Below are 15,958 nucleotides of genomic sequence, written 5' to 3' on the forward strand. Positions count from 1 at the left end.
AGATCTCAGGGAGCTCCACAAGTAGATCAGCCAGTTCACACTCAGGAGGAGTGAAGTGGTTTTCTGGATGAGATGTACGGAAAACAGGTCAGTGTGAAGGATTTTTGTCCTGATAGAGAGAAGTTTGTCAGGTCAGTTGCGCTGCTCCTGGAGAATGTGGGTCCTGACCTTCTAAATTAATAAAACACTTTGGCTAAAAAACATGTTAAAACAAGTTAAAGTGGCTAAATAGTTCTGTAGTCTGGCTAACAAAGTGCTACTTATTTGTTTGGAAGAGACCAGCTGACATTAGGAGTCCAGGAACACCGTCTGTTTATACTGATGATGTAACAGTTCTTATTAATAACAGTCAGGAAGTTCAGTTTATATCTGAGGCCCTTAATTTGTATGAAAAGGCTTCTCCTGCCAAAGGCAGCTGGGATATCAGAGGCTCTAAGGGCAGACCAGGGTCAGGTGGGGGACGGATGACTTTCAGAAGCAGTACTGGGAGGGTGTAGCGGAGAAAGTACACACCACATTGTCTCGATGGAAGTGGTTGCTACCCCAGTTGCCCTACAGGAGGAAGGTGTTGGTGGCTTGTAATTTAGTTGCCTCCACCCCGTGGCTAGATTCAATGCTTTACAGCCACCTGCAGGACTAGCACAGGAGGTGCAAAGGATGCTGGTGAACTTTTTCTGGTCAGGCCAACTTTGATCGGCCATCCTACACCTGCCAGTATGGAAGGAGGGGAAGGTCTGGTAGACGTTAAGCTGTGCCAGGTGCCCAACCCCCAGGCACTGATAACAGCCATGAGACGCAACAGGAAGGTGGTGCTTAATCCCTGCGTGCCGATGTGATGTGGGCTGCGAGAGTCGGCAGGAAAAGAATGCCAGCCATGAGAGGCAGAGGAGGGAGGACGAGAGGTGAAAGAAGGAAGACAACAGCCACGATAGGCGGAGGGAAGAGGACGACAGCTACAAGAGGTGGAGGAAGAAGGACAACAACTGTGAGGTGCGGATGGAGAAGGACGAGAGGCAGAGGGAGGAGAACAACAGCCACGAGAGGCGAAGGGGAGGAGGATGACCACTGCGAGAGGCAGAGGGAAAATATGAGGAGGAGGACGATGGCCGTGCGAGAGGCAGAGGGAGAAGGACTAGAAGTGGAGGGAGGAGATCGACAGCCGTGAGAAGCGTCGTGAGGGTGGTACTTGGGCCCTTAGGCCCACCTCCTCCCATTCCACAGCAAGATCACTGTACTATGTCTGCCGTTTGATCCCAGTGGCCGAGCTGAGTCTGTCCAGAGTATTTGGTTTCGTGGTTTTTGATAAAATAACTGCTGCAACCAGCGACCTCCACCTCCACCATCCTTCTTTCTCCTGATGTAGCACTACATAAGTCCTGTATCATGGCTTTCATCTTCAGGCTGCCCAAAGGCTGCTGCTCCACAGAACACTTGCTTGGAAACACATCCATTGTCATTTTATGGGGTTTGATAAACACCTGTTCGTACTGACCACAGCAGAGGCTGCACTGATGGATCTCAGGCCTTTTCACAGTTCAGTGCTGGAAGCATGGAATGTTCTCCATCTCAGCGGCTGCTGATGCTCCTGCTGGAGCTTGGTTGTTGAAGGAGCTGTTGTTTTTTAGATCTTTTTACCATCAGCTCTTTTATCTTCTCAGGTTTGGTGGCTACAGGAAATACGAAGCTGGGCCACTTCCTGAGTTCTGGAACAGCAGCTGTGAGTGAAAGAACCGGGGTCAGGTCAGGAACGTCTGCTGGGTCAGGTGATGTCAGAGGTACAGACACCAGAGCTTCCTGAATGATCCATCTGTCTCTGCCCAGTGGAGAGAAGGTCAGTATGATCTTCCTGAACTGACCGTTAGTCCTGCTGTGGAGTGGACTGAGGATGAGAGGCGTCTTCTCTTTCACCACTCCAGTTCTACGCTCTCAAACAGATGGTGCTTCAAGGGTTCTTTAGTAAAGACAATGGTTCTGTATAGAACTATGGACACTCAAAGAACTATTTGCACACTTAAATGGTGAAATTGTTCTTCAGACTGATGGAGAGTGTGTTGTATGTGGTGCTATATAGAACCTTTTTGAAAATGGTTCTATAAAGCACCAAAAAGGACACTGTACTTTCATCTGCTATCGTTACAATGTCAAGCTTGTAACAATAAGAGAACCTTGTTGGGGCTGTGTAGAACTACTGGGCCTCGTTCTCCAACATCCTTCTAAGTGTGTTCTTAAGTGTGTTCTTGATAAAGATCCTAAGAAAAAGTCTCCGTCAGATTCATGACGTGTTCTTAAAGCGCAGAACTGTTCTCACCTTTGTGTTCTTGAGTGTGTGTAGATTCTGTTCTTACCTAAGAACAAATCCCACATAAGAGAACACTGGTGAGTCAGAGTCTTCATCAGAACCGCGTAAGTAGGTTTTAATAAGAAATTTCTTCTTAAGGTTGGTTGGTGAACGAGGCCCAATGTCTTTTCTTAAGAACGCTTGAAGAACCGTCTGTTTTCAGAGTGTGTGTTCTCCTCGGTTGGGAGGAAAACGCCGTGCTTGATTTGTGTAGGTGACCTAGGTGCACCTTCTGGACGGCGTTTGATCTGCCAGGTGGTCTGAGTTCTCCTCCCGAAGGCTGCTGGCGGTCCTGTATATGCGTCTCACTGATAAACGGATCGCTGAGCTCCAGAGGAGGTGTGTAGTGCACCTTGATCCAGGTGTTGGGGGGGTGACTCTTTTGCTCGGAGACTGAGCCCCTGTTCCCCTGATTGTGCGCTCAGCCTGGCGACCTGTTCTCCTCGTTATCTGAGTGGTTTTAGTCGTTGGGTGAGACTTTCCCCTTTCAGCTGTTTGTCTGGGCCTAAATTCACAGCAAGATGGAAAAATGTTTCAGTGTTACTGAATTTTTATCTGGTGTGGCAAAGACAGACACCCGGACAACGAGGAAGAGTCAGCCGCCGGGCGGGGCGGTGAGTGAGGCAGCTCAGCCGAGAATGGAGATGCATGTTATAATTTGGTGGGAAACTGAAAGAATTCGTGAGTGTTCTATGAACAGATGACGAAGTTGGGTGTCTGTGGGTCACATTCTGATTGTGTTCTGGTTATTCTGTGTTTTTTACATTTTTAAACTTTTCTCTAATAAACACGTGAGACTGAGCAACGACATCATCATGTTTGGAGAGTCTCCAGGGGCTGAGAGATCGTCACCGCAGCGGTTCCGTCAGAGCCGTCTAGATTCTCAGAGAGAGTCTAATGACTTCAGCTAATTAAACAAACTTTCAGTTTATTTTTATTTAATAGAATCATCATTTAAACTCTGCAAGTGTTGCAGTAACGCTCTTATTCCACCTCTCAGCTCTGACTGGAAACAAAAGCTTTAAAATTTATTTGATTGTCTGAATAAAAGGGTTTCTCTGTCTCTCTCTATCTGTCTCTCCCTCTCTCTCTGTCTATATCTCTCTCTCTCTCTCTCTCTGTTTCTCTCTCTCTCTCTCTCTCTGTTTCTCTCTCTCTCTCTCTCTCTCTGTTTCTCTCTCTCTCTCTCTCACTCTCTCTCTCTCTCTTTCTATTTCTTTCTCTTTCTCTCTCTCTCTCCTCTCTCTCTCTCTCTCTCTCTCTCTCTTTCTATTTCTTTCTCTTTCTCCGTCTCTCTCTCTCTCTCTCTCTCTCTCTCTGTTTCTCTCTCTTTCTCTCTCTCTTTCTCTTTCTTTCTCTCTCTCTTTCTCCCTCAGGGTGGTGAAGTTAAACTCCTGCAGTTATTTTCAGCTGAAAATCTTTCAGACTCGTTAAAGAATCTCTCTCCAGTCATTGTTTATAATGAGCCAAGCTGTCAGAGTCGGACGGAAGCTGTTTGGAGGCTGATGTGGACGAGAAAGAGAGAGAGAGAGAGAACACAGAGAGGGAGAGAGACAGACAGAGAGAGTCCCAGATTCAGGACCCCTGTTTTGTCGTTTATCAGAGATGTGGAGTGTTATTTGAACTCTTCATCCCTCTTTATTACACTGTAATAAGACAGCTGTGAGTTCTAATCGTGTCATTTCTGTGTCAATAATGTATTTATAATGTTGTACCTTCATCCCATAATCTCATTTCATTCACTGACTTTCTCTCTGTGGGTTTATTTCATTGTTCATGTTTACTGTTTTCTTCAACCGACTAATTTACATTTTGATTTCTCCCCTTTTCTCCCTCGACTGTTCTTTATTTAGAATTTGAAACATGCTTTGATCTGAACTTTTGTGATGACTAATGTCTGTGTTGTTGTTACATGTGCAAACAATAAATAAAGAAGTAAGTAAAACAAACAAACAAACAAACAAATAAATGTCAGAGCTGATATTCTGAGAGTTTGGAGTGTTTATTGTTACCTGTTTATTAATGTTGTGGTCAAAATCGCTCGTTTATGGTCTCGAGACTGAGACTCGAGTACCACAGTCTTCAAAACATGGTTCTTCAAGGGTTCTTTAGTAAAGAAAATGGTTCTATATACAACCATGAATGCTCAAAGAACTGTCTCCATGCTTAAATGGTGAAATGGTTCTTCAGGTTCATGGAGAATGTGTTGTAAAAGGTGCTATATGGAACCTTTTTTTTGAAAATGGTTCTATTTAGCAATAAAATTGGTTTTGCTTTTGTTACAATGTCAAGCTTGTAAGATGTAGAAACACTGGGCCTCATAGAAGAAGTCATGGATGTGTAACATTAGCCCACTAAAGCAGCCTGACCCCCATCCCCCCTTCCCCCCGCCCCCCACCTCAGGGTTACATAAGCACTTCAAATGAATATTTTCACTGAACATTTCGTCCAGCTGTGTTTTAATTTGTGGGACCGTTTTTTTCCAGTCAAATATCTGTATTTACCAGCTAAGATTAGCGCCATGCTAATTGGTGGGATATAAGCTTTAATTACTTGTTAGCTACATTAGCCTCGTAGCTGCAGTGCTAAAACTATAACTATCCAATTATCATAAAATTATCAAAAAAGTCCCTTTAACTAAAGTGGTTGAGTTATATGTGAGCAATACTCACCTTTATGTACAGAGACTGTATTTGAGTGGAAAGGTGTGAGATTACAGTGTGATTGTTCATTTTCTGCTGGACTTTTTTAGGATTTTAAAGCTTTTGTTTCCAGTCAGAGCTGAGAGGTGGAATAAGAGCGTTACTGCAATACTTGCAGAGTTTAAATGATGATTCTATTAAATAAAAATAAACTGAAAGTTTGTTTAATTAGCTGAAGTCATTAGACTCTCCCTGAGGATCTAGACGGCTCTGACAGAACCGCTGCGGTGACGATCTCTCAGCCGCTGGAGACTCTCCAGACTCCGCGGGTTTTTTGCAGGGTAATCACTCTTTAAACTGGGAATAAGCCCTAATCCTGATCTAACGTTTTAATCCTGACTGCGCTGCTCTGCTCGGCGTCGTTCAGCCGTTTCCTCACCGCACAAAAACGGAAACTCTCTGCAGGATGAAACTCTGCGTGAAACACTTTGATCAAGTTTTGACAGAAACTCTTGACAGGCTTTCAACTCTGCCACCAAAAGAACAACAAATAAACAAACAACAAAAACAAAAACAGAGCGGCAGCCCGTCGAGTGCGGCGTGTGCTCGCTGTGTGTTTTCCAAATCCCCCACTGCAGACTGCAGTCAGCTGAAGTGTCACAGATGAGGAGACAGCTTTAAAGCGATACTTCAGCCGAGAGTCTAATTCCCCCCAGCCACCCCCCACAACCGCCCACTGATCCCCCCCACAACCGCCCACTGACCCCCCCACACAACCGCCCACTGATCCCCCCCCACAACCGCCCACTGACCCCCCCCACAACGCCCACTGACCCCCCCACAACCGCCCACTGATCCCCCCCACACAACCGCCCACTGATCCCCCCCAAACAACCGCCCACTCACCCCCCCCACCAATTTACTCCAAATGACGTGCTCAGTGTCTGAAGTTTGGTTCTTTAGTTTTAGCCCTGGAGCTACGAGGCTGATGTAGCTAACAGGAAATGAACGCTTAAACCCCACCGACTGTCATGGGGCCATTCCACCTTAAATGGCCCTTGTTGACTGCTGCTCCAGTTAAGGTGGAATTTAAGAGCTGCTCCCAGCAGCGTCACACATTTATCAGACCACGTTTATTTCTGAGCCCACATTCATTAAAAAACACATATATTATTGATAGAAGGAATCATTTCATGTAGCATCAGCCTATTAAAGCAGACGGCGCCCCCCTCAGGGTTTCATAAGCACTTTGAATGAATAATTTCACTGAATATTTTGTCCAGCTGTGTTTTAATTTGAGGGACAGTTTTATTCCAGTCAAATATCTGTATTTCCAGCTAATGTAAACTGTTTTCAAGATTAGCGCCTTGCTAATTGGTGGGGGATAAGCTTTCATTACTTGTTAGCTGCATTAGCCTCGTAGCTCTTGTGCTAAAACTAAAGAGAAACGTTTCTCAGCTGACAGACTACATTTTACAGAAAATGGTGGGGGGGTTAGACTTTCACCGAACTATCGCTTTAATCCACGGTGGTCTGGTTCCTCACCTCTCCCGGAAAAGCTCGTCCGTTCAGCAGGTGCTCCGAGCCCTGACCGTCCTCGCTGCCGAAGTGCAGCCTGATCTCCTCCAGCCTGTAGCTGTAGCTGAGCGGACCCCCGGACACGTTCACCAGGTGGGATTTATCCAGCCGTAAGGAGACGTGATGACCCGTGTTGTACATCGTACCACTGATCTGGAACACAAACGCACAGCGTTACTGACCTCATTCGCTTCTGACCTCGTCCACCTCTGATCTCAACCACCTCTGACCTCGTCCATCTCTGACCTCGTCCATCTCTGACCTCAACCACCTATGACCTCGTCTATTTCTGACCTTGTCCACCTCTGACCTCGTCCACCTATAACCTCGTCTATCTCTGACCTCGTCCACCTCTGACTTCGTCCACCTCTGACCTCAACCACCTATGACCTCGTCTATCTCTGACCTCATCCATCTCTGACCTTGACCACCTTTGACCTCATCCATCTCTGACCTCATCCACCTCTGACCTCGACCACCTTTGACCTCATTCATCTCTGACCTCGTCCACCTTTGACCTCGTCCACCTATGACCTCGTCCATCTCTGACCTCGACCACCTTTGACCTCATCCATCTCTGACCTCATCCACCTCTGACCTCGACCACCTTTGACCTCATTCATCTCTGACCTCATCCATCTATGACCTCATCTATCAAAGAGCTCATATATTACATCAATTGTTGTATCACTAATAATGTTTGTGTTGTTTTATGAACCAAAAACATTCATAATTCATTTCTACATTTCCAGCCTCTCTTCATCCCTCACAGTCAGGCAGGCTGAGTCTGCTCCTGTGCTGTAGCCCCTCCGGCTCCTTAAATAAACACAGGCACGTATTTCCATGATGCGTATGTGAGACGTTTAGCCTGATAAATTCAGTCATATTTAAATATTAAATATGTTCGTGACGACACGTCACACCACATACTGAATAAACAGTGTTCTTCACAAGCGCTCAGTGGTCTAAATGAGGGCACATATGCATGTGTGAGACACTCTGTGGCTGCAAATTCAGCAGCAAATAACAAACTGTTCACTAACATGTGCCACAGATCACATTCAGCACAGTAACATCACCTGTTCAGTGATCCGACAACGACCCTCGATAACCACTACAGCCTCTACTTAAAATCTGAACCTTCACAGCTGTACAGGTGTGCACTTTTTAGACACTCCCTTAAACAGTAACACCTCTGTGTTTTGCTGTTTGGAGTCTTTTTGTCCAGTGAAATTTACAGAAGGATATTTCTGGAACATACTTGGTGTTAGTAGGTCTGATCGTTGCTGCATGTTTATTTCATGAGAAATTAAGGAGAGAAAGTCGATTATCCAATAAAAAACTACTTTACTGTGCGCGTTAAACTTTAACAGCCCTGCATCTCAACGAGCTCTAACACATAACCACAGTGCTAACAGCTAAGCGCTAATCACAGCAGCTATAAGCTAATATCTCACGACAACCACCGGATGAACCACAGTGAAACTCACAAACAAGGACTCTCAATGCAATAAAAGGCCTTAATCACGGTTAGTAAATGACACTGACTCCATTCACACCACTGAAGAACGAACCTCTTCTTCTCCAACACTGTTTACAAATAATCACAAATAAAGCAATAAAACAAAATACCTATTAAAGCCCATTTGTAATGGTTCTGTGCTAAAAATGTGTTAAAAGTATATTTCATTCCCCACTCCGTCATATGTGTCACAGCCGCTAACTAGAAATCTGGCACTGACTTCATATTAAAGTCAGTTTTAATTTTAGCTCAGTAATCAGATTTCTCAGTGCATGTGAACTCTTACTCTGATTTCTTTCATTTCTCTCAGTCTGCGCATGCGCGAGATCAGATGATGGAAAATCGCTGCTCGCTTTTTTTACACCGTCTGCTGAAACCAAACACGGAATAAAGGATTTAAATATTCTTCGTCTTCTGGGTGATGTACGTTCATATTCTCAGGTAAAGTGGCGCAATTTTTTTTCTTTTTTTAAAAAGCTGCAGCAACAAGTTTGATTTTATGTCTCGTCTTCTTCTGTGAGTTTATTTGCTGGTTGTAAAGCAGAAATCTGATTACTGTCTGACTCATGTAGACCCAGAGTTTCACGATTATCTGATTACTCAAGTGCATATAAACGTGTTGATTGGATTACTGACAAAATCTGATTTTCTGCAGTTATCAGATTATTTAGAGCATGTAAACAGACTCAGTGAGGTTCTCTTGGTCAGCAGTTGGTGAGCGGAGGCAGGGCTGGTAGTGTCTGTGTTATTGAACAGCCGACTGATGGAGTGAAATGAAGATTAAATGAAGTGTGAATGAAGTGACAGGACTTTTACCCCCAACGTCATTCACTGTACCCCTCAGGGTTCACATACCATAGTCTGGGAGCCACTGCGCTACAGAGAACACACTTCTGCACACGTTAATGTATTTACCAAAACTAACACACTGAAACATAATAAAACTAGAAAATAAAATGCGCTATAACTTTTGCACAGGCAACATTTTAAGTTGTATTATGTTTTTATCAGCATGTGAAATTCAGTAAATAAACAATAATTGTTTATTTAATGTGCAGTAGTGAGTCTGTAGTGGGTGTGTTCACTTATTCACACAGAAAATCAACAGCAATGTAGAATTAGGCAGTTAGATTTGTAAAGTAAAATAAAATTGTATATAAAATTGTATTTGTATGTAAAGTAAAGTCTGAAAAGTGTTTTTCTTCTCTGTGTTTTTGGCCTCAAAATTTTTTGTCCACAAAAAACGGTATTTTCAGTCACTAAAAATGGAAAATGCTGACATCACACTGTTAACTCGGCATTTCTGTTCCTGTTTATTATATGTGCATTGTTGATGCGCTCTCCGCAGGTCGAGGGTGATAGGTCTCAATGCAGGGTATTGCAGTCAGTTCTTATGAATGGAGTGTCAACTCAATTGTAAATATTAAAAATATCTCAATCAAATCAAATCAAATCAAATTTATTTGTATAGCGCTTTTTACAACTGATGTTGTCACAAAGCAGCTTCACAGAAATCCGTTTAGAACAAAGTCTCAACATGAACTGTAAATCCTCCAGGTGAGCAAGCCAGGAAAAACTCCCTCAGAGCTGAGGAAGAAACCTTGGGAGGAACCAAGGCTCACATGGGGGGACCCATCCTCCTCTGGTCAAACTACGTACAAAATTTCAATGATTCTAAAGATTTGGGACTTCTGGCTGAATGGGTGGGGCTAAATTGCTGTAGGCTGAATGGGTGGGGCTAAACTGCTGTAGCCTGAATGGGAGGGGCTAAACTGCTGTAGGCTGAATGGGTGGGGCTAAATTGCTGTAGGCTGAATGGGAGGGGCTAAACTGCTGTAGGCTGAATGGGAGGGGCTAAACTGCTGTAGGCTGAATGGGTGGAGCTAAACTGCTGTAGGCTGAATGGGTGGGGCTAAACTGCTGTAGGCTAAATGGGCGGGGCTAAACTACTGTAGGCTGAATGGGTGGGGCCAAACTGCTATGGGTTGAATGGGAGGGGCTAAACTGCTGTAGGCTGAATGGGTGGGGCTAAATTGCTGTAGGCTGAATGGGTGGGGCTAAACTGCTGTAGGCTGAATGGGTGGGGCCAAACTGCTATGGGTTGAATGGGAGGGGCTAAACTGCTGTAGGCTGAATGGGTGGGGCTAAACTGCTGTAGCCTAAGTGGGAGGGGCTAAACTAAAACTTAAACAATGTACTGGTTCAAACTGTTTTACTAAAACCATGTAAAATTCGGTGTCTTTAAATACGAGACGTGACGTGTAAACAAAGCGTTCGAGTGCAGATCAGTGAACCTGCACTGAGGTGTTTCTCACCTGGCCGTCTGTTAGCGAGTATCTGCACTGCTGGACCGAAGCTAAACTCCAGCGTGGGGAATTCCTGGAAACAGCAGCAGCTCTGGAGCAGCGAGCAGATGGACGAGAGTTTCCCTGCTGACGGTCTGCGGTTTAAATACTGAATTATGGGAAGGTTTTTTGAGGTAAAGTGGGGCGACAGGTGCAGCTGTGGAGGCTGGAGCTACAACACGCAGCTGAGCGGCGCTCATATATTTACACAGAGACCGGCGGGGCTATAAATGGAAGCCAACACCTGCTCTCTCTCCGGGTCAGCCGGCGGTTCAGGACAAATCTGCCCGTAATGACAGTTAATCAGAAAAGCGTGAGTAACTTTACTGCTGCACTGAGCGCTCAGGCTGAACCCGCTCACTCAGAACTCGCTCTGCCTTCACACTGACCGCTTACCCTGTACTCACTTAGACTAACTACACACGCACTACTGACCGCACAGTGCACAGCACGTCTGTTATCAAATATACATACATACATACATCATCTAAACCGCTTATCCTTCTGGGTTCCTCCCACAGTCCAAAAACATGCAGTCAGGCCAATTGGACATGTTCAAATTGCCCCTAGGTGTGTGTGAGTGTGTGTGTGAGTGTGTGTGTATGTCTGTCTGCCCTGCGATGGACTGGCGACCTGTCCAGGGTGTATCCTGCCTTCCGCCCAATGACAGCTGGGATAGGCTGCAGCACCCCACCGCGACCCCACCACAAATATACATATTCTTATTATTTTTCTGATGAGTTTGTGTCCACAGTTTTTAAGATACCGACGCGTAACCAACTCCTGAATGTTAGTCTGACTGTGTTCGTGTGTGCAGCTTCATGATTGGCTGTACAGTTTCCACGTAAAAACAGTCTAAAGTCGTTTCCTGCAGGATCGGCGAGACGCTCAACATCATGGAACTGAATAATCCTTTGTATTTTCAGTATTACTACAGTCATTGTTCATCATGTGGACAAAAGTTTGTGCACCCCTCTTATGTCACCAAGCCAGGCGTTTTCTGGTTTGTTGAGATCTTTTAAAACGTTAGTGCTGCGTTTGACACCCCTGGATTACAGCGTATTTGCTGGATACAGACAGCTCTGTCATTACGGGCACCCTCGGTAAAGGTGGGTTATCAGGCAGGTAATCAGCTTAATTTAACCGTAATTTTAGTCTATGAAAATACAGGAAATAATGATTGGCACCCCAAGAGGTTCTTGTTAAAAAAGGCTTTAGAATGGCTATAAAATATAACTGACTGTGTTTGTTTCCTAGAACGTTTGTGGAGCCCAGTTTATGCCCCCGCATCTATCTTACTTTCAAATTTTGGTATTTATTTACTTTGGTGTTAACTTCTCTCTCCAGAGAGAAACAAAGTCTGATCTCTTCTTATCTTCCGTGTTTGCTGTTTGTGTGAAGTTGTGAGCGCGTGCTGTAACGGAGTTATTAATGTGTTTATGCTGTGATGCGTTTAGTTGGTGTGAAGTTGTGCTGACGCTGCAGGTGCTGATGGTGATTAATTCAGTCTGACGCTCTGTTCTAATGTCCTAATTCAGTCTCTGATTAGACTGAAACTCAGATCAGATTCAATATAAAACAGGGAACAGAACCAAATTCAGTTTGATGTTACAGAATTATGAATGAACTCGGGCTGAAGTGACAGTAATGCTGATTCTCCTGGACAGAACACGGGAGGATCTGGAACTCTGTGAGGTTCTCCTGAGAGTGAAGCGGTTCAGACGGGCTCTAAAGGAGAAACCGTGTTGGTCTGAAGGACGAGCTGAGTATGTTCTGATAAACATGGTTTATCTGAGCTTTAATGAGAAAAAACAAACTTCATCTTCTACAGCTGATCTAGAACCAAGAACACAAACACCATAAACGCTGAAAACGCTCAACAGGAAACTCTACAGACCATAATGACCACCCACACACTCCATCACCATCACCATCGTCATGACTTTAACTCATACATAAATGTATCTGGGTCTTTTTAAGATTCCATCAGGCGTCTCCTGAGAAAAACACGCTTCATACACAGTTCAGTGATCTGCGCTGCAGCACACCATCATCAAACACCAGACGAGGGAGCATCTTTTAGAGGAACGTGTTCCATCCCGGTGTGCGAAATACCCCCTGGCATTCGGGGGGTCCATCTTGGTGGGGTACTCCAGCGTTGGCTAACTGCAGCGGCGCTGATGCTTCAATCAGCATTAAACCAGAATGAGCCCCTCCAACGAAAAACACACACTAACCATTAACCACCTTTTAATTATCAGCTATTTTGATTTCTATGGAGGTTAGGGAACCAGCCCTGTGACCGGAAGGTCGCCGGTTTGATCCCCTGAGCCGACAGTACGTGACTGAAGTGCCCTTGAGCACCTAACCCCCACCTGCTCCCCGGGCGCTGTGGATAGGGCTGCCCACCGCTCCGGGTGGGTGTGCTCACTGCCCCCTAGTGTGTGTGTTCACTAGTGTGTATGTGGTGTTTCACTGCCCAGACGGGTCAAAATGCGGAGGTGAAATTTCCCCGTTGTGGGACAAATAAGGGTCACTAATAAATACAGAGCATCAAATCATGCCAGATCATGACTCTATGGGTTATATTCTATAAAGTCTCAGTTCTAGTGCGGGTTCTGCGCTCTTCCTCACAGTAACTGAGATCTTCCTCATCTCCTCTTCTTTAGAGTCTCTGTTCTAGTGCGGTTCTGCGCTCTTCCTCACAGTAACTGAGATCTTCCTCGTCTCCTCTTCTGTAGAGTCTCTGTTCTAGTGCGGTTCTGCGCTCTTCCTCACAGTAACTGAGATCTTCCTCGTCTCCTCTTCTGTAGAGTCTCAGTTCTAGTGCGGTTCTGCGCTCTTCCTCACATTAACTGAGATCTTCCTCGTCTCCTCTTCTGTAGAGTCTCTGTTCTAGTGCGGTTCTGCGCTCTTCCTCACAGTAACTGAGATCTTCCTCGTCTCCTCTTCTGTAGAGTCTCTGTTCTAGTGCGGTTCTGCGCTCTTCCTCACAGTAACTGAGATCTTCCTCGTCTCCTCTTCTGTAGAGTCTCTGTTCTAGTGCGGTTCTGCGCTCTTCCTCACATTAACTGAGATCTTCCTCGTCTCCTCTTCTGTAGAGTCTCTGTTCTAGTGCGGTTCTGCGCTCTTCCTCACAGTAACTGAGATCTTCCTCGTCTCCTCTTCTGTAGAGTCTCAGTTCTAGTGCGGTTCTGCGCTCTTCCTCACATTAACTGAGATCTTCCTCGTCTCCTCTTCTGTAGAGTCTCTGTTCTAGTGCGGTTCTGCGCTCTTCCTCACAGTAACTGAGATCTTCCTCGTCTCCTCTTCTGTAGAGTCTCAGTTCTAGTGCGGTTCTGCGCTCTTCCTCACATTAACTGAGATCTTCCTCGTCTCCTCTTCTGTAGAGTCTCTGTTCTAGTGCGGTTCTGCGCTCTTCCTCACAGTAACTGAGATCTTCCTCGTCTCCTCTTCTGTCTTCAGTGTGAGAAATGAGGAACAGTCACTCTTCACTCCAAACTCTTGGGAAACTGGGCGAGTTTTCAGATTTACAGATCTGCTGCAGCTCATTGTAAAGTTTTTCAGAGGAATCCGGGCAGAGTTACAGTTTCTAGACTATATAGGACCAACTGGGTGAACCAGTCTGCTACAGCGCCACCCTGAGGCAGAGCTGTTAGTTAGTTAAGAACACCAAAGACAGAAGTTGATTGTGGGTGAAGCAGATAAACAATCAGCTTCACTGAATCTGGATTGGAGTGACTGTTTTTCCCAAACAGACAGCAGAACTTCATAATAAGTTTATTTTCAGGGAATTTTAAAATTTGAGACACTCAGGCTGTCCAAGAGACTAATTAGGAGGTTGTGGACCCCCTGGGACCCCCAGTAATTTACACCTTGCTCCATCCCTCTAGAACAGCTCCACAGACTGTAGACTCTGTGAGACGGAGCACTGAGGCTGTTCTGGTGGCCCAACATTTTCCTTACTGAGATACTTTATAATGTATTTTCCTCTAATCTGTCATCTTTCTACACTTTTAAAAAAGATGGCTCTTCAAGGGTTCCTTAGTAAAAAAAATGGTTCTATATTGAACCATGAACACTCAACAAACCATTTGCAGGATTAAAGGGTTCTCTGCATGGTGAAATTGTTCTTCAGACTGATGGAGAATGTGTTATATGGCTCTATATAGAATCTTTTAGAAAAGGGTTCTATATAGCACCAAAAAGGTTCTTCTATTTTAACAAGTCTGACATTATAACAATAGCAGAACCCCTTTTGGTGCTATATAGAAGTGTTTATGGTTCTATTTAAAACTATTTTCTTAAAGAACCCTTGAAGAACCATTTTTTAACAGTGTAGATAGACAGACAGATGCAGCTCATTAGAACAAGTGAGAATGTTGCCATTAGAACCCTGAAGCACCAAATAATCAGGCTGAGACGCCCAGAGGAGGGCGCTCTTCCAAACAAATGCTGACGCAGGTCGTTTGAAATGTGAACTGAAGACGTTTCTGACCTGCTTTAGTTCCTGAAACTCAGTGTTCTGGAGCTGTTTGGATACGTGGTCGTGTTTATGATCTACTCATGAGCTCTGAATCCATAAAGACTGAGAGTTTCAGTTTTAAATCAAGGCTGAGACTGTAAAACACAAACACTCCATATACGCACTGACCGTATACATCAGTTACATTATATGAAAACAGTTCTGTTCTAATGGGAGGGTCTCAGCCCTCCAATGCACAGGACACTGAATGGCTTGATGAGGATGACAATGATTTACATCATTTTACCCGCATTCTCCACCACCATCGACACCACACCCAGCGAGCGAATGTCTTTTGGAAGAACAGTGTCCCAGTACAGTTCCAGAGAGTTCTAGAGTCTATGAGAAGGAGCGCTGAAGCTGTGTTTATAGCTCGTGGTGACACATATAACTGATTCACTCTGGGCTGTGTGTACAACTGATTCATTTATAGCATCACATATAGCTGATTCACTCTCAACATCATATATAACTGATTCACTTATGGGTTGACATGTAACTGATTCACTCTGAGCTTCATGTATAACTGATTCACTCTGAGTTTCATGTACAACTGATTCACTTTGAGTTTTATGTATAACTGATTCACTCTGAGTTTCATGTATAACTGATTCACTCTGAGTTTCATGTATAAATGATTCACTCTGAGTTTCATGTATAACTGATTCACTCTGAGTTTCATGTGTAGCTGATTCGCTCTGAGTTTCATGTGTAACTGATTCGCTCTGAGTTTCATGTGTAGCTGATTCACTCTGAATTTCATGTATAACTGATTCACTCTAAACTTTATAAATAACTGATTCAATCTGAGCTTCATGTATAACTGATTCACTCTGAGCTTCATGTAGAACAGATTCATGTATATGAGTTTGTGCATTCACATTCATGTAAATGAGTTTCATGTAGAACTGATTCACCTTGAGTTTCATGTATAAATGATTCACTCTGAGTTTCATGTATAACTGATTCATCCTGAACTTCATGTATAACTGATTCACTCTGTGCTTC

General features: G+C 44.5%; 1 protein-coding gene across 1 annotated transcript in view; it reads right to left on the minus strand.

Moving 5' to 3' along the window:
* The window catches only part of ca10b (carbonic anhydrase Xb), a 37,803-nt gene that overhangs the window by 5,985 nt on the left and 15,860 nt on the right, over window positions 1-15,958 (minus strand). Inside the window, exon 4 of the mRNA XM_036589844.1 lies at window positions 6,526-6,711. Coding sequence (XP_036445737.1) covers window positions 6,526-6,711 — 186 coding nt within the window. The remainder of the gene's footprint in view (window positions 1-6,525; window positions 6,712-15,958) is intronic.

The sequence above is a fragment of the Colossoma macropomum genome, unplaced genomic scaffold (genome assembly GCF_904425465.1).
Source record: "Colossoma macropomum unplaced genomic scaffold, Colossoma_macropomum, whole genome shotgun sequence".
Taxonomy (NCBI): Eukaryota; Metazoa; Chordata; class Actinopteri; order Characiformes; family Serrasalmidae; genus Colossoma; species Colossoma macropomum.